Source organism: Larimichthys crocea, chromosome XIV (genome assembly GCF_000972845.2).
Source record: "Larimichthys crocea isolate SSNF chromosome XIV, L_crocea_2.0, whole genome shotgun sequence".
Taxonomy (NCBI): Eukaryota; Metazoa; Chordata; class Actinopteri; family Sciaenidae; genus Larimichthys; species Larimichthys crocea.
This window is the reverse complement of record NC_040024.1, coordinates 2482633-2502482: the sequence shown is the minus strand read 5'-3', so window position 1 is coordinate 2502482 and position 19850 is coordinate 2482633. Positions and strand designations below refer to the sequence as shown.

The following is a 19850-nucleotide window of genomic DNA, read 5'->3' as shown; positions in this document are numbered from 1 at the left end:
CTTGGTGACCATTGGATACTTGTTACCAAAAGGCCTTAGTAAAAAAAAGCAAAGTATCAGTTAATTACTGTGAACTAACACTTCTGTTTGCAAGCTGGGCTGCCCAGACTGTGAGTGTCGTGCCAGAACTGGAGCAGGTGAGCGGGGAAAGAGGAACTGAGGAACTAGTCCTTCTGTGGATTATACAGAGTGACAGAGTGGGTCAGTTGCGGTTTTCTAAATGTTTTAGGTCCCCACACGGCCCACCTCATTAAGGTCAGTGCAGCAAAGTATGGTACAGCTGCTCTTATAGATATTTTCTTGGATGTGCCCATCTTTTGAGATGTGTATCTGTTGTGTGTGACTCACGACATTTGTGCTGATATCTAGGTCTCTCCAATCTGATAAAAGTATGCCACTAAATTGCAGTTTCCATTTAACAACCTCATTGTGGTTTTCCCCTGTGTTGCCATTTCATATCGAGAGGTTGGTGACTTACTGTATTGTCTCTACAGACAGAGAAGACGTGCATATAATAACAGATTTTCTTTAATCTCGTCTGACACCGATTTCAAAAAAGGGCATGGTGAAGTGTTTCGTCGCTTCTTCACTGTGAACCAATCAAACTTGATAGATGTGGCTGAATATAGGACAAGCATGACTCTGTCAAGTCTGTTGTTGTTTCAGTAAATCAGAACCGACGTAGAGAAGACGCAGACAAGATGATAGGGTACTTTGTGAATCTTTTCCTGCTTTCGCATTTTTGTGAGTATCAAACAAAATCCACTTGTGGAATCTTTTCATGTGCATCTTCGCACACTAAGCTGATTTTGGACCGTCTGTGTATTTCAGGTGCAGCACAGTTCAGTGAAATCTTCCAGCCGGTTCCTTTCCAAACAGTGAACCTCGGCGACTCAGTGACGATTAAATGCCACATAAAGAGTGAAATAAATAAAAGAGTGTGGTACAAACTGACTACAGGGAAGAGACTACAGCTTGTGGTGGCATTCAATACTCGCTACAATCGGAGTGTATTTGATGATGAATTTCATCGTCATTATTCAGTCAAATTTGACAGAATCAACAGTCATCTGAGAATATCTGCAACAACACAGGACATCGTTGGAACATACTTCTGTGGAGTCTTGTACTTAAATGAAATTAAATTTGGATCAGGAACCTTTCTGATGATCAAAGGTGTTTATGATTCTCACTGATCTCATCATCATTTCAGCTGAATGTGAACATGATGCTAATGATCACAGTTCATTTGCTTTCTTTCCCAAGGTGCAAACATGATCAGCGATTCTGTCGTCCAGCAGCCGGAGACTCAGTCGGTCCAGCCTGGAGGCTCTGTGACTCTCAACTGTTCTGTTCGCATTGTCCACTGTGCAGCAGAACACACTTCTGTCACGTGGTTGAAAAGCTCTCATCATTCTGCCCCGCAAATGATTTACTCCTCTGGAATAAAGAACCACACCTGTCAGAGCAGTGAGAGTGGAGAAACTACCTGTTTGTTTAACTTTCTCATGAAGAACCTGAGCTCTGATGATGCTGGAACCTACTACTGTGTTGTGTCTTCATGCGGACAGACACTGTTTGGAAACGGGACCAGGATTCATGTTCACAGTAAGACAGCAAATGAATGCAACCCTATCATCAGACAAAAACATCTGTGCTGCAAAACTGCAGATTAAGTCTGTCAATACTATTAATCGATAGGCTGTATAAGTACTTTTTAAAGCAAATATATATATATCTCAACATTATTATGATCACTATGATCATAACCTTTGGACTTTTTGACCAATGATCTGACAATCCAAAATATCTTACGCCTCGACTCTAGGAATAACAGGATTGTAGTTTCTATTATAGACCAAATGAATAACCATCAGATTATCATATACAAATAAAAATGTTCATTATTTGTAGCAGTAAAGCCACCGTTTGGATTAGACAACATTTCTGTGTGTAGACTACAGTGTAGATAAGGTTTTGGAAAGATTGTGCAGGCAGGCTGGCGAACTAGAACACGTAACTAGGTCATGGTTAGGGTTCAAGTTCTGACAACAGTGGGCTGCTGTACTGGATGGGGGCAGACATATAGAAAAGTGAAGACAGGAAAATGTTTTTTTGTGTGTAAAGCACACACACAAAAAAACATTTTCCTGTCTTTGAAATGACACTGAATGTTACTCATTAGTATGTGGTCTAAACAGGACCGTCTGTTTGGGCCAATCAGATTTCCATCCAAATAAAAAAATACATGTTTGTTTGTCTGATGTTGGACATTGCACTGCTTATCATTTGTATTTCTTCTTTTTAACACAGACACTGAATTAGTTGACTTGAGTCCAACTATTATTGCTTTGATGCTGTCAAACATCCTACTTGGGATTGCGATGCTTGTTCTAATATGGACACTTTGCAAGATTCGGAGGAAAGGTATTTAAAACTACATCATGTGTTGGTTAGCTGTCGATCCATACAGGTCAGTATGTGGAACTGACTGTGCTCATCTTTGATTGTTTCTTCAGGGGCAACTGATGGACCTTCTGAAAGCAATCAGGTAAGCTAATCATTGAGAGTTTGCCTCAGCACCACAGTTTCATATGTCAGTTGTTTGGACCGTTCAGTTTGAGTCTTTTCTATAACCAACTTTCAGAACAAGCCTCAATTACTTTCATTTCCATTCGTCACAGACTAGTGAAGCAGTTATCTATGCAGCTGTGTCCTTGCCAACCAGAGGCCTCAACACCAGACGAGCTAAGGTGAAATACAGAGGAGACTCTGTAATTTATTCTGATATCAAATGATCTTGACAGAACTCAGAGGGGTCATCTTGGAAAAGGGTGGACAAACCAGGAAGAATGAAGACTGATGGAGCAGGAACGCCTTTGCACAACTAAATGTTTATCTCATACATAAACGAGTTTCAAATATGACCAAAGAGCTTTTTATGTTTGATAAATATGAACAATCATGTCTAAAATGCTGTACCATGTGATATACTGTAGCTTTTACCTTGTTGTGGTGCTTGGCGATATGCTAGTCAGTAGATTATTAGATATACACTGTAACATAAAAATAATAAAAATGTGAATAGATTCAGATGTTGATGATGTTGTTTTTAAAGAACATATTCGATTATTCTCACCTCTTTTTGACCTGCTTTTCTTTGACACTTTGACATTTTGTCTGTGGTCAAACACTGAATACAATATGAGGCCAGATCAGAAGCCCAGCAGTCACACCTTGAGAGCTATGTCGAGCCCACTGTTGCAAAGCACTGGTGCCAGCTGTAGGTTGGTACTGGCTAAAAGTGATATGTGGCCCATATATGTTTTGTTTTTTTTCCCCCCACTGGATCTGAGAAGTACGTAGGTTAATAGCACTTAGGCTTAAAATGATTATCTTTAAGCTCTCTAGTGTTGAGAGTATAAAAAGCAGAGATGTCCCCTTTCAGTCGCCTACTTCCACTGAGCTGCACGGAGAACACTAAAAAGGCAAAACTTTAGTAATCAACAACAAGCTTTTGCATCACATGCTGCAATATACAACACATGAGACACCTTCAAAAATCCCCTCTGAGCTATGACTGCCTTTTTCTTTTAACCATAAACGTAAGCGTGCAACCTTTAAACTAGCCATCTCTGAGAATTTGACGTTTGCTTCGACTCGTGTGGTAAATAAGGTGTGAACTACTGCGAACAGGTTTCCACTGGTGGAAACTTTCTAGCCTGTGGTCTCCAGGCCACAGCGTACTGCAGCTCAGAGAGCAGCCAAAAGCACAGAGAAGTTAGCTGGCAGCTTTACGACATGTATGTCATTACATCTCAAATGCGGATAACGTGCTGTACACAAAGCCGTCAATTGAAATAGACTTAATAGTTCACAATGTAACATGAAAGCGGGGTCTTATGTTAACTAGTACTCTTGAGTGAAGATTTCCGTCATTACATTACAGTTCCCACAGAGAAAGAACATACGAGGTCATAAAAGTCTTAACTGTCATCTTTCAACCAATCAGCAAAGTCTCAGAGGAGAAAGTCATTGCACCTTTACATACAGCTGCCACTTTGTTATTGATGACAACTTTTATTTTTTCATATTTATTTTGTGTTTATACAAAGTCACTTTTTATTTTTTATTTGTAAATTGGTAGATTGTCTGTGTTACCAAGTCACAAAAATAAGTTCCTTCTGGCTGTAGATAGGTGTGCGTCAATGTAAACGCAATTTGAAGGATGTCCTAATATAGAAAAGGTGATAGTGACCTATAGGGTATCCTAGTGGGGAAAATGTGGTAAAGCACCCTCTAGGACGCCATTTTAGTAAAGGAAATATTAAAAGGGACCTCTAGAATGCCCTTCAATGACCTCTAGGACATTCTTCTACTGAAGAAGATGTGATAAGGTGTCCCTTAGGATGTCCTTCTAGTGGAGAAAATGTAACAGTGACCACATAGCACCCCTTTGGTGGTAAAAGTACAATACATATAAGTAAAAAAACAACAACAACAAAAACAAACAAACAAACAAAAAATTATATTTAACCCCCATTACGAGTGATCATAGGCTTTACTGTATGAAGATATGTGTGTATGTTCTACTCATACTCATTTCATCGGACGTGGGAACTGAACATGCTTTCAATGTTTCCAAAATAGGACACTGAATCTGATTGGTCAATCAAAGACAGTCTTCTCTGTGAAGAGTGGAGAACGCACAGAGATTCAAACACATTCATCACAGCATTTGAAGCACAATGACGCCTCCAAACGTTGCTTTGCTTTTCACATGTCTGTTTGTGGTGAATATGGGTAAGCTGTGTTCCGTTACTACTTGTTGGTGACTGTACTAAAATGATATATGTTTATATATTAATACCATTTCCATTGTTTCTTAATTTTCTCCTCAGGTCGGGTGACAACTTTAAAACAAGCATCATTACACTCTGAATCAGTCAGTGTTGAGGAAAGTGTGACCTTACCGTGCTCCTGTCAAGATGCAAAGCTGTTTTACTGGTACAAACAAGATGTGGGACAGAAACCAAAGCTAGTGTCTACATTCTACAGCCATAATAATAACAGCGGCACTTTTAACAATGAATTTCAGAACAATCCACGCTTCTCACTGGATACGGAAAACCAAAAATATAACTTGAAGATTTCAGACTTGCAAATTTCAGACTCAGCTACTTATCACTGCGTAAAAAGCAATACACAAAAATTTGAATTTTGCAGGGGCACAACTATCAGTGTGAAGGGTTCAGGTTTGAACATCCCAGCTTTGGTCCATCAGTCAGCATCTGAGACCATCCAGCCAGGAGGCTCTGTGACTCTGAACTGTACAGTACACACTGGGACCTGTGATGGAGAACACAGTGTTTACTGGTTCAAAGACTCTGAAGAATCTCATCCAGGACTCATTTACACCCATGGAGGCAGGAATGATCAGTGTGAGAGGAAACCCAACACACAAACACACACCTGTGTCTACAACTTACAAATAAAGAACCCATATCTTTTTCATGATGGGACCTATGACTGTGCTGTTGCCTCATGTGGACACATACTGTTTGGAGAGGGGGCAAAGCTGGACTTTGAAGGTAAGTCATTTCCAAGCTGAGGTTTTTTCTCAATACAATACTCACGTGCAAATAGCCATTACTGGTCACTGTCAGACAGAAAATGTGCACTCGTTTCATGCAATGCGTATTCCAAAGTTTAGCCAAAGCTAGTATGACGCATGCTGAACCAGATCAATCAGAGGATTGTGTACCTTATCTTTTACCCAACCCAGCAGTCGTGTTGTAAACGGTTGAGCTGTAAGTCTATCATCTGTCTAAGTATTGTGCTTAAAAGATACTGACCTAATTTGTCTAACCAAGACTTCTGAAGCCTCATATCACTTTAACTAGAGTGTGGATTTTGTTCCCCATTGCTTACATTGAAATTGCTTTGTGGTCAGTACAATCAAACATTACAACCACCAATTACTCCTTCAACGTACAACTGGGAATGTTCGTATTGTTTTAGGATAGACTTGAAAATCCCAAAACCTCTTTTAATCAAGATTAAGATTAACGCAGAAGAAATAATCTGAGAAGCTCCGTTATATCGTCAGGTTTCTGGATCTCTACAGATGAGGCGGACTCTCTCTCTCTAGTGTATTTCTTGAGTGGAGCTTTGACATTCACCACCGTCCTGGTTGTCTTGCTGACTTTCTCAGTGTACAAGATGAAGAAGAGAAACTGCCAATGTACAGGTAACAGTTACTCTGTGAAGCTAACAGCAAGTATTCAGCGTATACTGTATCTGAGTAATGGGACTTTCATTTTGTGTGTTACAACCAGCAACTACTGGAACATTCTCAGCAACTTCTACTGCAAATACAGTGGTAAGTGTTCTTTTTTTTAAATTGAAAAATTAAGAACAGCACTAAAATATCTTATATTATATTTTTCTTCATGTCGAGCGGGAATCATAAGTGGAAAAAAGTAATTTATATTCTCAGACGTTTGTGCCACCTTTATAGGACTTTGTAAGCTCTGTAGTTAAGTGCTATGTGTTATCTTTGACAACCCTTAAAAATAAGTTACATTGACAACTTGTTGACAAATGTTAGCAGTACTGGTTCATCTTATGTTCTGTTAATTAGTGTACACGAACGATCAGTTTGAGGCCATGAATTTGTTTTTGTTTCTATGTCAGCTGCCGGGTTGCATACATTTCTTGTGTTTTATAATTTATAAGTAGTGATTGACAGTTTTATATTTTGTTACCAGCTCTGTCAAGATAAAGAGAACCTTCATTACGCTGCTTTGCGGGTCCACAAGGCCAACAGATCAAGAAGAGAGAGAGACAACACCGAGAGTGAATGCGTGTACTCCAGTGTAAAGCCGTAGAGCTGGACGTGTCGCTTTACTTTGTACTTTGTCAAGTCTTGCCTTGCAATAAACCGAGCTGTTCTACTAAAAAAATTAAAAAAAAACCTTGTTGTTTGGTTTTCTTTGAAGTGATCTTCAGATTTTCCGTGTGAACTCCACCTACAACTCTGGTGGGGTTAGCCACTCTGAGTTTTCACAATTCTAACAAATCCTGCACCACTGACATTTTATATACAGTAACAGGCATATGGTCAAAGTCATCACAAAGAATCAGACAGAATGTTCTCCTTTGTAGGCTGTTTATTGTACATATCACCAAAAACCCAGAAAACAAAAGACGTTTCCACCAAACTCTTTGCACTTCTCGGTAAAGTGAAGAGCGCTCAGACCCCGTCGTATCTGTGTCGCTGTGGTTTGAGGCAGGATGTCTCTACAGCAGTGGGCCTTAGTTCTTTTTTTGCATCTGATCTATAGATCGCCTCCACATCTGTGCAGATCTCTGACATCAGTAAGCAGCAACAAAAGTATTAAAAACCTTTACTCAAGCAGAGAAAGTTTCATCTAGAGTTTTAAAGACTACTTTAGATATGATTTTTGAAAAAGGTTAATGGGGGTTAATTAACACAGTGTCAAATAAAAAGATGTACTAGGAACTAATGTTTTGTCCTCAGTTTTGTGCGCGCTGGAGTTATTACTCTGTGCTTTAATGACCATGATTTTGCTGACTTTGTGAATTACCACTGTGTCAATCACCAGCACGCTTTGGCGGGGAAGGTCGTGAACTTTTCTCATGTTATGATTCTGGTGGTCAAACTGATCAACTCAATTAGAGCAAAAGTACTTCAGGACCGCTTATTCAAGGCGTTATTGGATGAGCTTGATGCCGCGTACGGAGACCTACTTCTTCACACTGATGTCCGGTGGTTGAGTCACGGCAAAGTGCTGCAGCGATTTGTTGATTTGCTGCCCAAGATAAAGACTTTTCTAAAGACAAGGAACAAGGAGCATGAGGAGCTGTCAGATGATCAGTGGCGGCTGGTTTCTGACAGACCTGACGGCAAAACTGAACGCACTGAACAACGAGCTCCAGGGAAAAGACAGACACCTGCCCCACATGATAAACGCAGTGGGTGCGTTCAAGGCCAAGCTCGGTGTTTGGAACGCACAGCTGAAAAACGGGGAGGCTGACACACTTTCCCAGCCTGGAGAAAATGTCACAGGCCATCGGTGACAAGGACGCTTTTTACCCTGAGCAGTACTGTGTTCACCTGGACAAAGTGGCAGCAGAGTTCAGTCGGCGTTTTGGTGAATTAGACGTCATGGAAGATGTTGCTGCATTCGTCTTAAACCCATTCCTGACCATGAGGATTTTGCTCTGCCTAGTGGGGTTGACATGGAGATGGTTAATTTGCAAAATGACATTGAGCTGAAAGAAAGATCAGGGGACAGTAACGTGTTGTTGTGTGTGTGTGTGCACGCCTTCTATGAACAAAAAAATTACCTCATACAAAAGGAAATAGGCCACACCTTTTTTTTTGTGTTGGACATAAAGCTGTACTTGGCCTAATTGCATTGAGAATTTTGTTAACAATGTGACTTGAATGAAGCTACAGTGGATAAACACTTGATATGATCTGCTAGTCTACCATGAACAAAATACTGTCCTCATGTAGGTGGAAAATTCCACATTCCTCTTCTTTTTGTGTTGAAATGAAATTGAATAACTTAGAATTGAAGATGATGTGTTGATGTGAAGCTATGGCCAGTTTGATATGCTAGTTACAGTATTTTCTTTATTGCATTAAATTGAACGTTGGACCAAAGAATTTCATGTAATCCAAATACAATTAGCCCAAATGAAAGGCGTCAAGTTAGAAGTTCAATCTGGGCTGTCTTTTACTTTCAACACTTCAATAGGTAGATCTTGCCTCTCACCCAAGGTGGAGGTCAGGGATCTTGGGCTTTAAAACGTTGTAGACCACTGATTTAGACAGTAGTAACGTAGTAACATGATAGGATGCGCTGCACGGTTTCGGCACCAGGCTGCGCCTGGAAGAGACCAACTGCTCTGGTTCTGGGACGTTGGTAGATTGCTATGGAAACAGAAGCAAGCAACAGGACGGACTTTAGACTAGTGGTAGAAAACTGTAGATAGGCAGCCCTGAGTATAAATGTAAATATTTTCACTGTGTTAAAATAAATTATTTTTAAGTGAACTACATTAGAGTCCGCCTATGTTTCCAGCTGCAACATTTTGGCGAGCCAGCCCAGGAGAAAAAGTTAAAAACGGCAAGACAGTGCATCAACTGTTAGGACGCTCAACGGAAAAAGGGCACTTTTCTCCAGTGTTGCTTTTAGTCAGGATATCCGTCTCCGGCCGCCAATCAGACACTCGGATCAGAACCTTCTACAGTCAGCCTTAAATGTCTCTGAAACTAAGACAGTGGATTCATGGACTAAACTCTGATACCTGTTGTATTGTGGCTTTGTTTACCACAGCGCTAGATCCTGTCCAAATGCACGTTAACAATGACGGAGAGTCTACCTTCTACATCTGTGGACTGCAGGCCATCACCTGTGGACACCAGATTCTGTCTGTTCCAGGATCAGAATGATAAAGAAAACAACAACTTCAACTGTATGTGAACCGATAGTGCGTCATGCTGCTACCTGCTATCTGTTCAGGTGAACTATATTGTGGATCAGGTCAAGCTGCCCTAAGACCTCTGTCAGAAACAGACCTTTCACGCAGACTGCACAAGAGATGATGGATACGTACTACATACTGTAGATGTAAGTATGAAAAGGATGCGGTTACATGAAACCACTTCCTGTTACGCATTATACAGAACAGTTTGGAAACTGTGGTTCTGATCTATACCTGAAGTGCCAGGTCTGCTGAAACCTGAACCTGAAATTTGGTCATCTCAATGTGATCTGTCAGGTCCAAACTAACACAGCAGCAATAAATAACAACAGTTCAGTGAAGACTTATGTTTGTGACTTGAAGCAACGTCTGGTGGAAATGCTACTGTGGTGTCTGTTGTGACCAAACTTATTTGATTTACTAAGCAGCCAATCAGGTGAGGCTGGATGAATACGGTGAACCAATCAAGTACCTGACAGTTTGACATGTTTTCAAGTGTCACTGTCACTTTTGCAAGTCAACTCGGAGGATGGAGACACAAGCCGAGAAGCTGATGGTGTGCCTGTTAAATATTTCTCTGCTCTGGCCTGTATGTAAGTAACAAAACAAAACAAAAACTACTTGTGAGATCTTTTGATGTGGATTTACAGACATCAACATGAGTTTTTCTGTTTGTTTCAGGTGAGGCACAGTTAAATGAAATCTCTCAGACTGCTTCTTTCCAAGCAGTGGAGCGAGGACGCACGGTTACTATTTCATGTCGCATCAATCGTGACATAAGAACGAGGGTATGGTGCAAACTAAATCCTGACAGGAGGCTCCAAATGCTGGCTTTAACAGATACTTTTTTTAATATGACAACATATCCAGAGCAATCACAGCGTTACTCAGTACAGTCTGACAGAATAAGCAGTCATCTGACCATTTCTGCAACAACGTGGCATGATGTTGGCACATACTACTGTGGAGTGACTGACTTTAACGAACTTCAGTTCGGACAAGGAACCTTTCTGATGATCAAAGGTGTTTATGATTCTCACTGATCTCATCATCATTTCAGCTAAATGTGAACATGATGCTAATGATCACAGTTCATTTGCTTTCTTTCCCGAGGTGCAAACATGATCAGCGATTCTGTCGTCCAGCAGCCGGAGACTCAGTCAGTCCAGCCTGGAGGCTCTGTGACTCTCAACTGTTCTGTTCGCATTGTCCACTGTGCAGCAGAACACACTTCTGTCACGTGGCTGAAAAGCTCTCATCATTCTGCCCCGCAAATGATTTACTCCTCTGGAATAAAGAACCACACCTGTCAGTGGAGTGAGAGTGGAGAAACTACCTGTGTGTTTAACCTTCTCATGAAGAACCTGAGCTCTGATGATGCTGGAACCTACTACTGTGTTGTGTCTTCATGCGGACAGACACTGTTTGGAAACGGGACCGGGATTCATGTTCACAGTAAGACTGATAAAGTGCAAGAAAATCATGCTGTATTATTATATTTTAATATTTTATATAGAAGTGTTGATGTTTATAGTACGTTTGTATAAAAAAAAAAAAAGCTGTGATGTCAAAATTTCTTGTGTGTTGAAAGGAGACTCAGCCGAATCAGCTGATTTGAGTCCAGCTCTTATTGCACTGATGCTGTCAAACATCCTTCTCGGGATGGTGACACTTCTACTTGTATGGACTCTCTGCAAGAAACAAAAGAAAGATCCCACAGGTACGTCAGAATATGGATCATATGATGATAAAGTTGTGTTATATTGTGTAGTGATTCACACTGACGGTACTCCTCTGTGTTTTCAGCAGCATCAAGATCCAGCAATGAATCTCTTGAAGGCAGCCAAGTAATCCATATGTTTCTTTTACCGTTTTTTGCTGTTGGCTTGTTTTTGTACAGTTTTTAAAAAGGTTCTCGTGTGGTATAATATACAGTCATAACTTGATTAGGTCCAAACATTCAGAATTAAGTACAAACTATTTGCATGTCCATGTCTTTCAGACTGGAGATGGTGTTGTCTATGCATCAGTGTATTCAGGGCCTCGTCCTGGCCCCAGAGCTTCCTCCTGCAGACCAGCTCCGGTGAAATACAATCCAGACATGTTAGTTTATTCTCATGTCAGGTACAAGCAACAGGACTGACAGAATAATGCAGTGCAGAAGAAGAGTTACTAGTGGATGGGACATCATTTTCATGCGTGCTGCACAGGAGAGAATCTCTCTAATTCTCCCTCACCGTGGATGGCATACTTTTCTTTTTTTTTCCCAGAAATTACTTGTTGAATAAAAATGTGTGTTATAAAGAGATGCTTTTATTTTTTTTGAAATGTATTTCTTTCCTTGTGCATTACACTGTACTTTCATCATCACTTGAGATAACTCACAAAAGACTTGCGTAAAGCAAATGACTCATTTTGGACAAATATGAACAGTGAGTGTCTGACAGCATCAGTATTATATAATAATTATTATAATAATGGTTTGTGTTATTTGTGTTTGAATGAATTTGTGTGGTGTTAGACTTCAGCTTATTTACCTGAATAGCTCCTTGTGAGTCAGGCCATTTATTAATATGAATAGTTGATTATCTTCTCAGCTTCACATTTCAATGTTGTGCTTTTATTGAAATAAATAAAAATAAACAAGACAAGCCTTAAACATGTGTGGTTTTATGTGGAATAAATGATTCACTACCTGCAGAATAAAAGCCTGGTGGTAAATGATGATTGTCAGTAAAACCGGTCAGGCAGTCTAGTCTGACAAATGAGAAAAGATGCAACACATGGCCCTCTGAAGCCCCTTCACTGATCAGAACAAAAACAAACTACCAGTCAAGCTGACTGTGTCTTTTATAGCATTGCAACAGTGTCTAAAACAAAAATGAAGACGCTAGTGCAGCGATGCAACAGGCAAACAGTACAGAGAGGAAAGAAGAGAAGAGTTATCACAGAAACAGAATCAACAGAAACAACTTCTGAAGCAAAATGCAAATCCTCCTCACACATCGTTACACACAGGTGCAACCTCCTACCACACAACACCAAACCAACAAAACCTCATGTGGGCCAATACATCATGACAATACGGATCATGACAGCATGAGTCCTGACATCACACAAAATGACAGCAGAAATCATGACAGCACGGGTCATGACAGCATAAATCATGACAGCACAGGTCATGAGGGCATAAATCATGAAAGCAGGGGTCATGAGGGCATAAATCATGACAGCAGGGGTCATGAGGGCATAAAGCATGACAGCAGGGGTCATTACAGCAGAAATCATGACAGCAGGGGTCATAAGAGCATAAATCATGACAGCACTGGTCATGAGGGCATAAATCATGAGAGCAGGGGTCATTACAGCATAAATCATGACAGCAGGGGTCATAAGAGCATAAATCATGACAGCACTGGTCATTAAAACAGACATCATAAAACATAATAAATCATGACAGCAAGGATCATGACAGTAGACAACACATAATGAAACGGATCTGTTGCACAACCATCAACCACATCATCAAACATTACGGTGGCACAGCGGCCTGTTTGAACGTGGCTGCAGATTTCATACAAAAAAGAGATTTCATTCAATTCATTTCTAACCCTTGTGCAGAATCACGGTAAATGTGCACCCCGATAAATTCACAGATTGATCGGTATTTCTGCACATCGACAGTTTTCCAAAATTAGCACGTGGCAGCCAGAGTGAACCCATTTGGCACGGCGGCCTGTAAGATTAGAAATAAACTTACCATTTGATGATCGCTTCACTTGGAGTCCATCCTGTCCTGGATGAAGTGGTTCAGTTATTCCTCCTCTGTGGAAAAGTGTTCCTACTTCTTCAATCAGAAAGTCCACCTTGGACAGCCAGGACGGCTCTCCACGCCAAAAAACAGTCCCAGAAGTGACGCTCATGTTCCCAGGTTGTCATCCAGTGTGTAGTTTAGAGATGCTGGCGTTTGAAGAATTGGTTTTCTGCACCAAAACGAGCTGTGGCGTCCTCCTTTCTCTGCAAATTAACTCCCAACTTGAAAAGTTAATTAACACCCGCATCCTCCTCACAGGTGGTAACGTCACTGGCCATGACCATGCACGTGAACAGGCTAGCTGGCTGTATGATTTATGTTTATATGAATGTTTTTCACACGTGAGCATGTTTTTATTTTGTTCAGTCTTTCACTGAATTAAACATTTGTGCTTCTTGTGTGTCCGACACAGCGTGAGGGCAACCTGACGTAAAGTTACTGATAACAGAGCCCGCCCATCTAGAAGGAGAGATATGATTGGTCAATTTGCCTGAGTTGCTAAAGCTGGGCCACCAATCACAGCGCCGAAAGCGTTTTTTTTTTTTTTTATCCTAGCAACCGCAAAGGCAAAATTATGATAGGGCGATTTTTGTTTAACCCTTTACTCTCCAATACAAACTGAATAGGCAGGTTTGAATTTTTCATTTCCTTTTATGAACTGATAAGAACTATTTAAATATTTTTTTAGAATATCGTAGCCCCCCTAGAGGGTTGGCTCCTCTATAATTTTAAGTAAGTCATATCTAAAAGGTTAATGTTATAGTAAAAGAAATCCATGTTTAATGCCTAGTTGATTATCTGTGATGTTTATTTTGTATCTGCACATGAAAAACCTTCTACATAAATCATGACAAACTCAATATATTTCTACTTACTTCTACTTACTTGTGTGTCCGCTCAGGTGACGCAACATATTGAATAACGCATCACTGCTTTATTAGTGACACATTCACACAAAGAGCAGATAATTATCATTTGTTGTGTGTCATAATGTACATTTTTAATGAACAGACACTTTTCAATATTATCAATGTTTGCAGCTGCACCTCCTCCAAATCGAAAGTTCTCGTGCGCCTGTGGGTACTGTTTTTCTTTCATGTTGCATTGACAGTTCAGCTTCATTGCAGAAACAAACCACACCTTTCACTCGTTCTCCTTTTATAGCAATCTTGTGGTCATCAGTACAGAAGAGAAACGTTTATGCATTGCGAGAGTTTGGTAATATACCTATTTAAGATTCTCTTTGTGTTTGTATGAAGCTGGTTTCAAGCAGGATGTCCTTATTTATTTTGTTGCAACCTGCGTGACTTCACCACCAAAGACTTTCAGGAGCCTATTCTTGTGATCAGACCGTTTAAAAGCAAAGGTTCACTCATGTTCTACAACACAGTGTTGTTTTTTTCTGTGTTTAACCACACAGGGCTTGTGAACCAAATTCACAAAGGTTATGTAACGCTGCTGTGGGTTGGTGACACAACAGATGCACAATGTTCTCACTGTTTTACCAGTTTCTTTCCTATTGTTTTGTTGTTGTTGTTCATAAATATCTCCATCTAATGATTCATCCTTTACAAAATAATGACTCTGAAAGATCTTGTAAATATAAAGTGATTTTTATTAAGGAGTATAAAACAGCCAAACAACATTACATTACTCTGCATTCAGGACTTCACTTGCTCTTACTGATGTAAACCAAGAGACAAACTGTTACAAAGAACAAGAGAATCCCGGTTCTAATGATGGAGAGCCACACCAAGATTCTCATCTGTGCCGTTTGGTCTTCAACATCACCTTTGACGAGCAGCTGGCTTCCGTTACCGAACAGTATCTCCCCACAGGAGGCCACAGCGCAGTAGTAGGTTCCAGAATCAGAGGAGCTCAGGTTCACCTTCTGCAAATGGTAGACACAGCTCTGTGAAGGAGACCCTGGTATAGACACATGTTTCCAACCAGCCCCCAAGGAGTGAAGAATGCCTTGGCGAGACTCATGTCTGAACCAATAAACACTGTTGTGTCCATCACAGGTCCCAGTTACTACTGTACAGTTGAAGTTCACAGAGCCTCCCGGTTGGATGGTCTCAGATACCGGCCCCTGGACTATTTCCTTGAGGTTGGCTTCTAGAATTCACAAATTCACAAATTCACAGGGACAACAAGCAGAGAAACAGTTGTATTTAAGATAAGAAGATTTTTTGACTTGATTCTTGGAGTGTAGTGCCTTTAATTTGTATTTTTATATTTATATATACAGTGGTCCCTCGTTTATCGCGGGGGATATGTTCTAAAAATAACCCCCAATAAACGAAATCCGCGAAGTAAGTTTTACAATTATTATACATGTTGTAAGGCCATAAAACCCCTAACCACACACTTTTATACACCTTTTTACACGCATTTTGTACAGTACTCCCTTAGTTAATCAGGACGCAGAACACGTGCGGTTCTCCCTTAGCCAATTTAGGACGCAGAACACAATGCGTGTTCATACTGTACAGTACGCTGTAAAAAAAAGCATGCCAAATTACACTAAACACTACACTAAACACTAAAAATCCATGAAACAGCGAGTCCGTGAAAAGTGAACCACGTTATAGCGAGGGACAACTGTATATATATATATATATTATATTATATATATATTAGTATAATATATATATAGATATATATATCTATATCTAGTGTGTGTGTGTATATATATATATAGTATATTTCTCATTTGTCTGTTAAAATTTATAAACTGAAAACAACAACACTGACGGACAGTACGTTTTTCAAAATTACGTTGATTGAGTTCATGTTACATCATTTCTGGTGCATATATATTGTTTAAACAACATTTTAAGCTTACTCTCAAAACAAATGAACACTTCAGTTCATTTCACAGAAATAAAAGCACAATACCTTTGACACTTAGAAAGACCCCATTGCCAAATTCCACAACGTTGGAGTGTGAGCTTCCACAGAAGTACATAGCTGAATCTGAGAAGCGGACGTCAGTGATGTGTAAATGATTCATCCCTTCCTTCCTTTGCACAGAGAAACGAGGGTTCTTCTCCATCCAATCGAAGACTTTGGATGGTTCATCGTACTTGTAAAAAATCGACAGGAGCTCAGGTCTACCTCCTAAGGTTTGTTGATACCAGGAGAAGTGCATTGACACTTGGCTGTCATAGAAGCAATGTAAAGTCACATTGTCCCCAACACTGGCAGATACAACCTCAGTGTCCTGTACGACTGCTGCCGACTGGATTACTGCTGACAGATGAACTAGAAAACACAGTGTTTGTTTTACAGTGTTATAGAAACACAAGTCAACATTCAATTTTCACCTTAATTAGAATCACAGACAGAAAATATTTCATATGAAGAGATGTACCTGCTCCGCAGAGGATCATATACAGGTGCATCGTCTCAGATGTCCTAAGAACTGAAACTTTTGAGCAAACATAGATCAAACAGCTTAAAAATGTGGTTACTCTTGATTGGTTGTGAAGGCGGGTCACTGTGTGACAAACATCCGGCATGGTCTCAGTGTAAAAAAAGTTTTAGTGGTAACACGTGAAAACCACTTCTAAAGTGCATTATGGGGACTTCCGCACAATACTACTACAATACTTTATTGAAGCCACTGTTTCATCCATTACAGCCAACCCAACCAGCATTGCAATGGATGGCCACCAGAAGCATTGTTTAATGACAAAGATGTTCTGCTGGACTTCAGGATGACATGAGGTGGCAGGCGTAGGCCCAATTGATGATCTGAGATTGTAGAAAAAAGTGGCAGAGGAACTGTTACTTTTTAAAACAGTTATTTGGCTTTCCAATGAAAGCCCCTTTACACTGACACAAGCGCTCTTGCTGAGACAAGAGCTTCATCTAACAACTTTACCTCATCTTTACCCTAATTACTAGATATTGAATTATTCTGAGCAACAGTTATTGTTGTTTTATCAGCTAAGGCGTAAACTTCTCTGCTGTTTGTTTCAAACATCAGTCTCAAGTAGACTGGTTGAGACTGGTAAACCTCTCCTTAATGTGCATGTCTAATAGACTAGACTACACACAGTCAAGGTAAGATTGTATTTAAGCCTTATGTATTCTCATCATATTTGTCAGATGCATTGTCATGCATTGTTAAATGCTGTGAAGACAACATAACAGAAAAGATGTCCACAACTGATTTCTTGCAAATGGAAAAAAACCTGACAAGAGGTGAAGACGGTTACATAAGCTCAAACAGGCATGAACAGGACAGGATGTGGGTCTCAGCTAGAGCTGCTGTTTTTTTTTTCTTTTCTTTTTTTTTCTTTTCTTTTCTAATCTGACTGAGTGTATGAACATGAATATATGGAGCCATTAGAAGATAGGTGATCATGGACTGTCGCCACAGGCCCCTAGATTTGTTTTCTTGACATAATTTCTGTCATTCCAGGCTGTTTAGGTGAGGATGCTTTAAATTATGCCTGTTTAAAACTATAGGAGTCACTGGGTTGTTCTATTACATCTGAGTCTGATGTAACATGATATCTTAAGATTCTGAATCACACAGCACTGAACCTACCCGTAAAGTCATGTTCCAGTATATGTTGCTGGGAATTAGCTTGGGCTTAAATATACTGTATGTAAAGGCATTACCTTGTTTGGCAAATCAGTGTGAGCAGCAGCATGAAAAAGATGACACCCCGCCTCTGTTAAGCTCTTAGCAGCTCAGTGATGCAAACTCTTCTTTTGCAGTAACACGATTCTACAAACAATGAGGAGCTTCAGGACAGCTTTAATTCTCTGCAGCCTCAGTGAGTACTGGCATTTTATTATTCTCAGGTCCACATAACGTGACCAGTTTTGATTATTACAAGTGAACTTATTGTTTTTGTAGCTTTACTGCTGTCAGAGATAAACCAGTATGTTCTCTCTGCTGTTTGTTTCAGGCTGGATCACTGTCTCTGGCTCCGAATTACAGACTGTGGACGTTCAGCCTGGTCAAGAAGTAACACTGCTGTGCTCCAACATTTCCAAACATCCAACGCACGCAGACTGGTTTAGACTGGCCTACGGAACTAAACCCCTCTGCATCTCCTCTATGTATGGGTCTGGTGGTGAAGCTGAATCCTGTGATGGGTTTCAAAATGAAAAATTTGAAATGAGCTCCAACGTCTCCACTGTTTTTCTTAAAATCAAGCAAGTGGATGTATCTGACTCTGGACTGTATTTCTGTGGATTTTACATAGACAGACACACAGTCATTGCCACTGCAACACATTTAAATGTTTATGGTAAGATTATGGTCACGTCATATCAGTTTTTCTTATTGCATTAACAATATGAGTCAAAATGATTGTCAGTCTTGTTACAACAAACAACACCAGATATGTGGTCTACTGTGATTATGATTGTCTTTATGAATAATTTTGTTTTGCTTTTCTTTTTTAAAGATGGTGTTGAATTGGATGATAAACCCATGACAGAGAGTAAGTTTATTTACTGATTTTGTTAAATGTAGTTCTCTAAGTTTTATTTAGAATATTAATATTTTCTAAAGGTACGAACATCTAATCTAATCTTCCTTGTAGAGGATGGAATAAGAAAATGCAACCTAATGACTGTGACCCTGGGCGGTCTGGTGGTTTTTTTCATGATGGCTGTCATTGTTCTGGCAGTTAAAAACAGGAAACTTCAGACAGGTAATGCTGACATGTAATTCGTTGCACATCCTGTTGTTACAGACAAAGCATTTGGTCGATGATTCTTCACTATCACTAATCAGACTTGTCTTTTGTCACGTAGCTGCCGAGGAAAAAGTGTATCCTGAAAGAAACAAGGTGAAGGAATTATTGGTTGCTCTGGCTTGTATTTAATGGTCATATGAACTAATAATTAACTTTAGTTTAAGTCAGTAAGCAGATTCTTCTAATCCAGGATTGAAGTGATGAACTGATGAAACAACACTAAACTATGATAACCCTTAACCTTGCAAACTGTTTGACTGAAACAACTTCATGATTCATCCTTCTTAGTTCAAAGTCTTGAAAAACTATTTTGTTTACCATCACTTTTGATGGAGCAAAGTCAGCACAGATTATGAACGTGTTCCTGAAAAAACGCAGTTGAAGTGTGTGAGATACTGTGTATGACACTAAATACTCTGATTTACAGAACCTGCACTCTGCAGCGGTGAAGTTTCTTCCAAAGACAGTTAGAAACAGAAGACCTGCTTCAGAGAGACAAGAGGAGACTTGTGTGATTTACACTGCCACCAAATCAGAAAACAACTGGAACTGAGACTTCATCATATTAATCTATTGATGTGTTTATGTGTGTAGGTGTAGAAATTCAAAAAATAAACTTTGAAGAATGACTCTGAAGTGTTTTCTTCTTTTTTTTTAGTTAGAGAAGACACTATCAAACTGACTTATAGGAAGACTGAAATGGTCTGTGAAGTGAGGAGCGAGGGAGGTATCAACGCTTGTTTGACAGGAAGAGGTCAGAGTGTCGGCTGAGCATAACTGAGGTGTAACAT

The 19850-nt window shown here is 39.9% G+C and overlaps 6 protein-coding genes across 10 annotated transcripts in view; 4 read left to right on the top strand and 2 right to left on the bottom strand.

Annotated features, from left to right (window-relative positions):
• The window catches only part of LOC104937123 (prostaglandin D2 receptor 2), a 170862-nt gene extending 157144 nt beyond the window's left edge, over window positions 1-13718 (bottom strand). Inside the window, exons 1-2 of one of the 2 annotated variants that reach the window (XR_003463744.1) lie at window positions 13280-13718; window positions 11000-11210 (exon numbers count right to left, since the gene is read on the bottom strand). The gene's annotated coding sequence lies outside the window, so the exon portion shown is untranslated. Of the gene's footprint in view, window positions 1-10999; window positions 11211-13279 lie in introns of those variants that run through there. The other variant, XM_027287944.1, reaches the window with a different exon arrangement.
• On the top strand, window positions 702-3050 carry LOC104938773 (signal-regulatory protein beta-2). Its single transcript, XM_019268191.2, has 6 exons — window positions 702-744; window positions 832-1176; window positions 1267-1608; window positions 2314-2427; window positions 2520-2551; window positions 2685-3050. The coding sequence occupies exons 1-6, from the start codon at window positions 702-704 to the stop codon at window positions 2796-2798; spliced, it is 990 nt and encodes a 329-aa protein (XP_019123736.2). The 3' UTR covers window positions 2799-3050.
• On the top strand, window positions 4733-7012 carry LOC104938774 (uncharacterized). 3 transcript variants are annotated; one of them, XM_027287965.1, is made up of 5 exons: window positions 4733-4803; window positions 4902-5591; window positions 6215-6250; window positions 6339-6382; window positions 6771-7012. In XM_027287965.1, the coding sequence occupies exons 1-5, from the start codon at window positions 4749-4751 to the stop codon at window positions 6888-6890; spliced, it is 945 nt and encodes a 314-aa protein (XP_027143766.1). In that variant the 5' UTR covers window positions 4733-4748; the 3' UTR covers window positions 6891-7012. The 3 variants fall into 3 exon arrangements, with proteins under 3 accessions (XP_027143766.1, XP_019123732.1, XP_019123733.1); XM_019268187.2 differs by having other exon boundaries at window positions 6110-6250; XM_019268188.2 differs by lacking the exon at window positions 6215-6250.
• Window positions 9669-12165, top strand: LOC104938772 (uncharacterized). Of its 2 annotated transcripts, none has more exons than XM_019268162.2 (6): window positions 9669-10112; window positions 10201-10542; window positions 10633-10974; window positions 11111-11239; window positions 11329-11366; window positions 11522-12165. In XM_019268162.2, exons 1-6 carry the CDS (start codon window positions 10049-10051, stop codon window positions 11660-11662), a joined length of 1056 nt encoding a protein of 351 aa, XP_019123707.1. In that variant the 5' UTR covers window positions 9669-10048; the 3' UTR covers window positions 11663-12165. The 2 variants fall into 2 exon arrangements, with proteins under 2 accessions (XP_019123707.1, XP_010753521.2); XM_010755219.3 differs by having other exon boundaries at window positions 11326-11366.
• Window positions 13719-14976: 1258 nt separating the features above from the next.
• Window positions 14977-16832, bottom strand: LOC104938775 (immunoglobulin kappa light chain). The gene is made up of 3 exons (XM_010755222.3): window positions 16710-16832; window positions 16235-16600; window positions 14977-15451 (listed from the first exon to the last, which is right to left on the bottom strand). The coding sequence occupies exons 1-3, from the start codon at window positions 16738-16740 to the stop codon at window positions 15003-15005; spliced, it is 846 nt and encodes a 281-aa protein (XP_010753524.2). The 5' UTR covers window positions 16741-16832; the 3' UTR covers window positions 14977-15002.
• A 706-nt stretch (window positions 16833-17538) lies between these two features.
• Window positions 17539-19688, top strand: LOC109140677 (uncharacterized). The gene is made up of 7 exons (XM_019268154.2): window positions 17539-17774; window positions 18068-18126; window positions 18262-18606; window positions 18766-18801; window positions 18904-19014; window positions 19118-19152; window positions 19487-19688. Exons 2-7 carry the CDS (start codon window positions 18087-18089, stop codon window positions 19610-19612), a joined length of 693 nt encoding a protein of 230 aa, XP_019123699.1. The 5' UTR covers window positions 17539-17774; window positions 18068-18086; the 3' UTR covers window positions 19613-19688.
• Window positions 19689-19850: the final 162 nt, after the last annotated feature.

What these genes read in the sequence shown, in the direction of transcription:
- LOC104938774 (XM_019268187.2), top strand. Translation starts at nt 4,749, where the DNA reads ATGACGCCTCCAAACGTTGCTTTGCTTTTCACATGTCTGTTTGTGGTG. An exon ending in TCTGTTTGTGGTGAATATGG is followed by an intron (nt 4,804 to 4,901) that starts GTAAGCTGTGTT and finishes TTTTCTCCTCAG; the next exon opens with GTCGGGTGACAACTTTAAAA. An exon ending in GAGAAACTGCCAATGTACAG is followed by an intron (nt 6,251 to 6,338) that starts GTAACAGTTACT and finishes TGTTACAACCAG; the next exon opens with CAACTACTGGAACATTCTCA.
- LOC104938772 (XM_010755219.3), top strand. Translation starts at nt 10,049, where the DNA reads ATGGAGACACAAGCCGAGAAGCTGATGGTGTGCCTGTTAAATATTTCT. An exon ending in AACCTTTCTGATGATCAAAG is followed by an intron (nt 10,543 to 10,632) that starts GTGTTTATGATT and finishes TTCTTTCCCGAG; the next exon opens with GTGCAAACATGATCAGCGAT. An exon ending in GACCGGGATTCATGTTCACA is followed by an intron (nt 10,975 to 11,110) that starts GTAAGACTGATA and finishes GTGTGTTGAAAG; the next exon opens with GAGACTCAGCCGAATCAGCT.
- LOC104938775 (XM_010755222.3), bottom strand. Translation starts at nt 16,740, where the DNA reads ATGCACCTGTATATGATCCTCTGCGGAGCAG. An exon ending in TATGATCCTCTGCGGAGCAG is followed by an intron (nt 16,601 to 16,709) that starts GTACATCTCTTC and finishes TGTGTTTTCTAG; the next exon opens with TTCATCTGTCAGCAGTAATC. An exon ending in GGTCTTTCTAAGTGTCAAAG is followed by an intron (nt 15,452 to 16,234) that starts GTATTGTGCTTT and finishes TGTGAATTCTAG; the next exon opens with AAGCCAACCTCAAGGAAATA.
- LOC109140677 (XM_019268154.2), top strand. Translation starts at nt 18,087, where the DNA reads ATGAGGAGCTTCAGGACAGCTTTAATTCTCTGCAGCCTCA. An exon ending in AACACATTTAAATGTTTATG is followed by an intron (nt 18,607 to 18,765) that starts GTAAGATTATGG and finishes TCTTTTTTAAAG; the next exon opens with ATGGTGTTGAATTGGATGAT. An exon ending in TGATAAACCCATGACAGAGA is followed by an intron (nt 18,802 to 18,903) that starts GTAAGTTTATTT and finishes TCTTCCTTGTAG; the next exon opens with AGGATGGAATAAGAAAATGC.
- LOC104938773 (XM_019268191.2), top strand. Translation starts at nt 702, where the DNA reads ATGATAGGGTACTTTGTGAATCTTTTCCTGCTTTCGCATTTTT. An exon ending in AACCTTTCTGATGATCAAAG is followed by an intron (nt 1,177 to 1,266) that starts GTGTTTATGATT and finishes TTCTTTCCCAAG; the next exon opens with GTGCAAACATGATCAGCGAT. An exon ending in TTGCAAGATTCGGAGGAAAG is followed by an intron (nt 2,428 to 2,519) that starts GTATTTAAAACT and finishes TTGTTTCTTCAG; the next exon opens with GGGCAACTGATGGACCTTCT.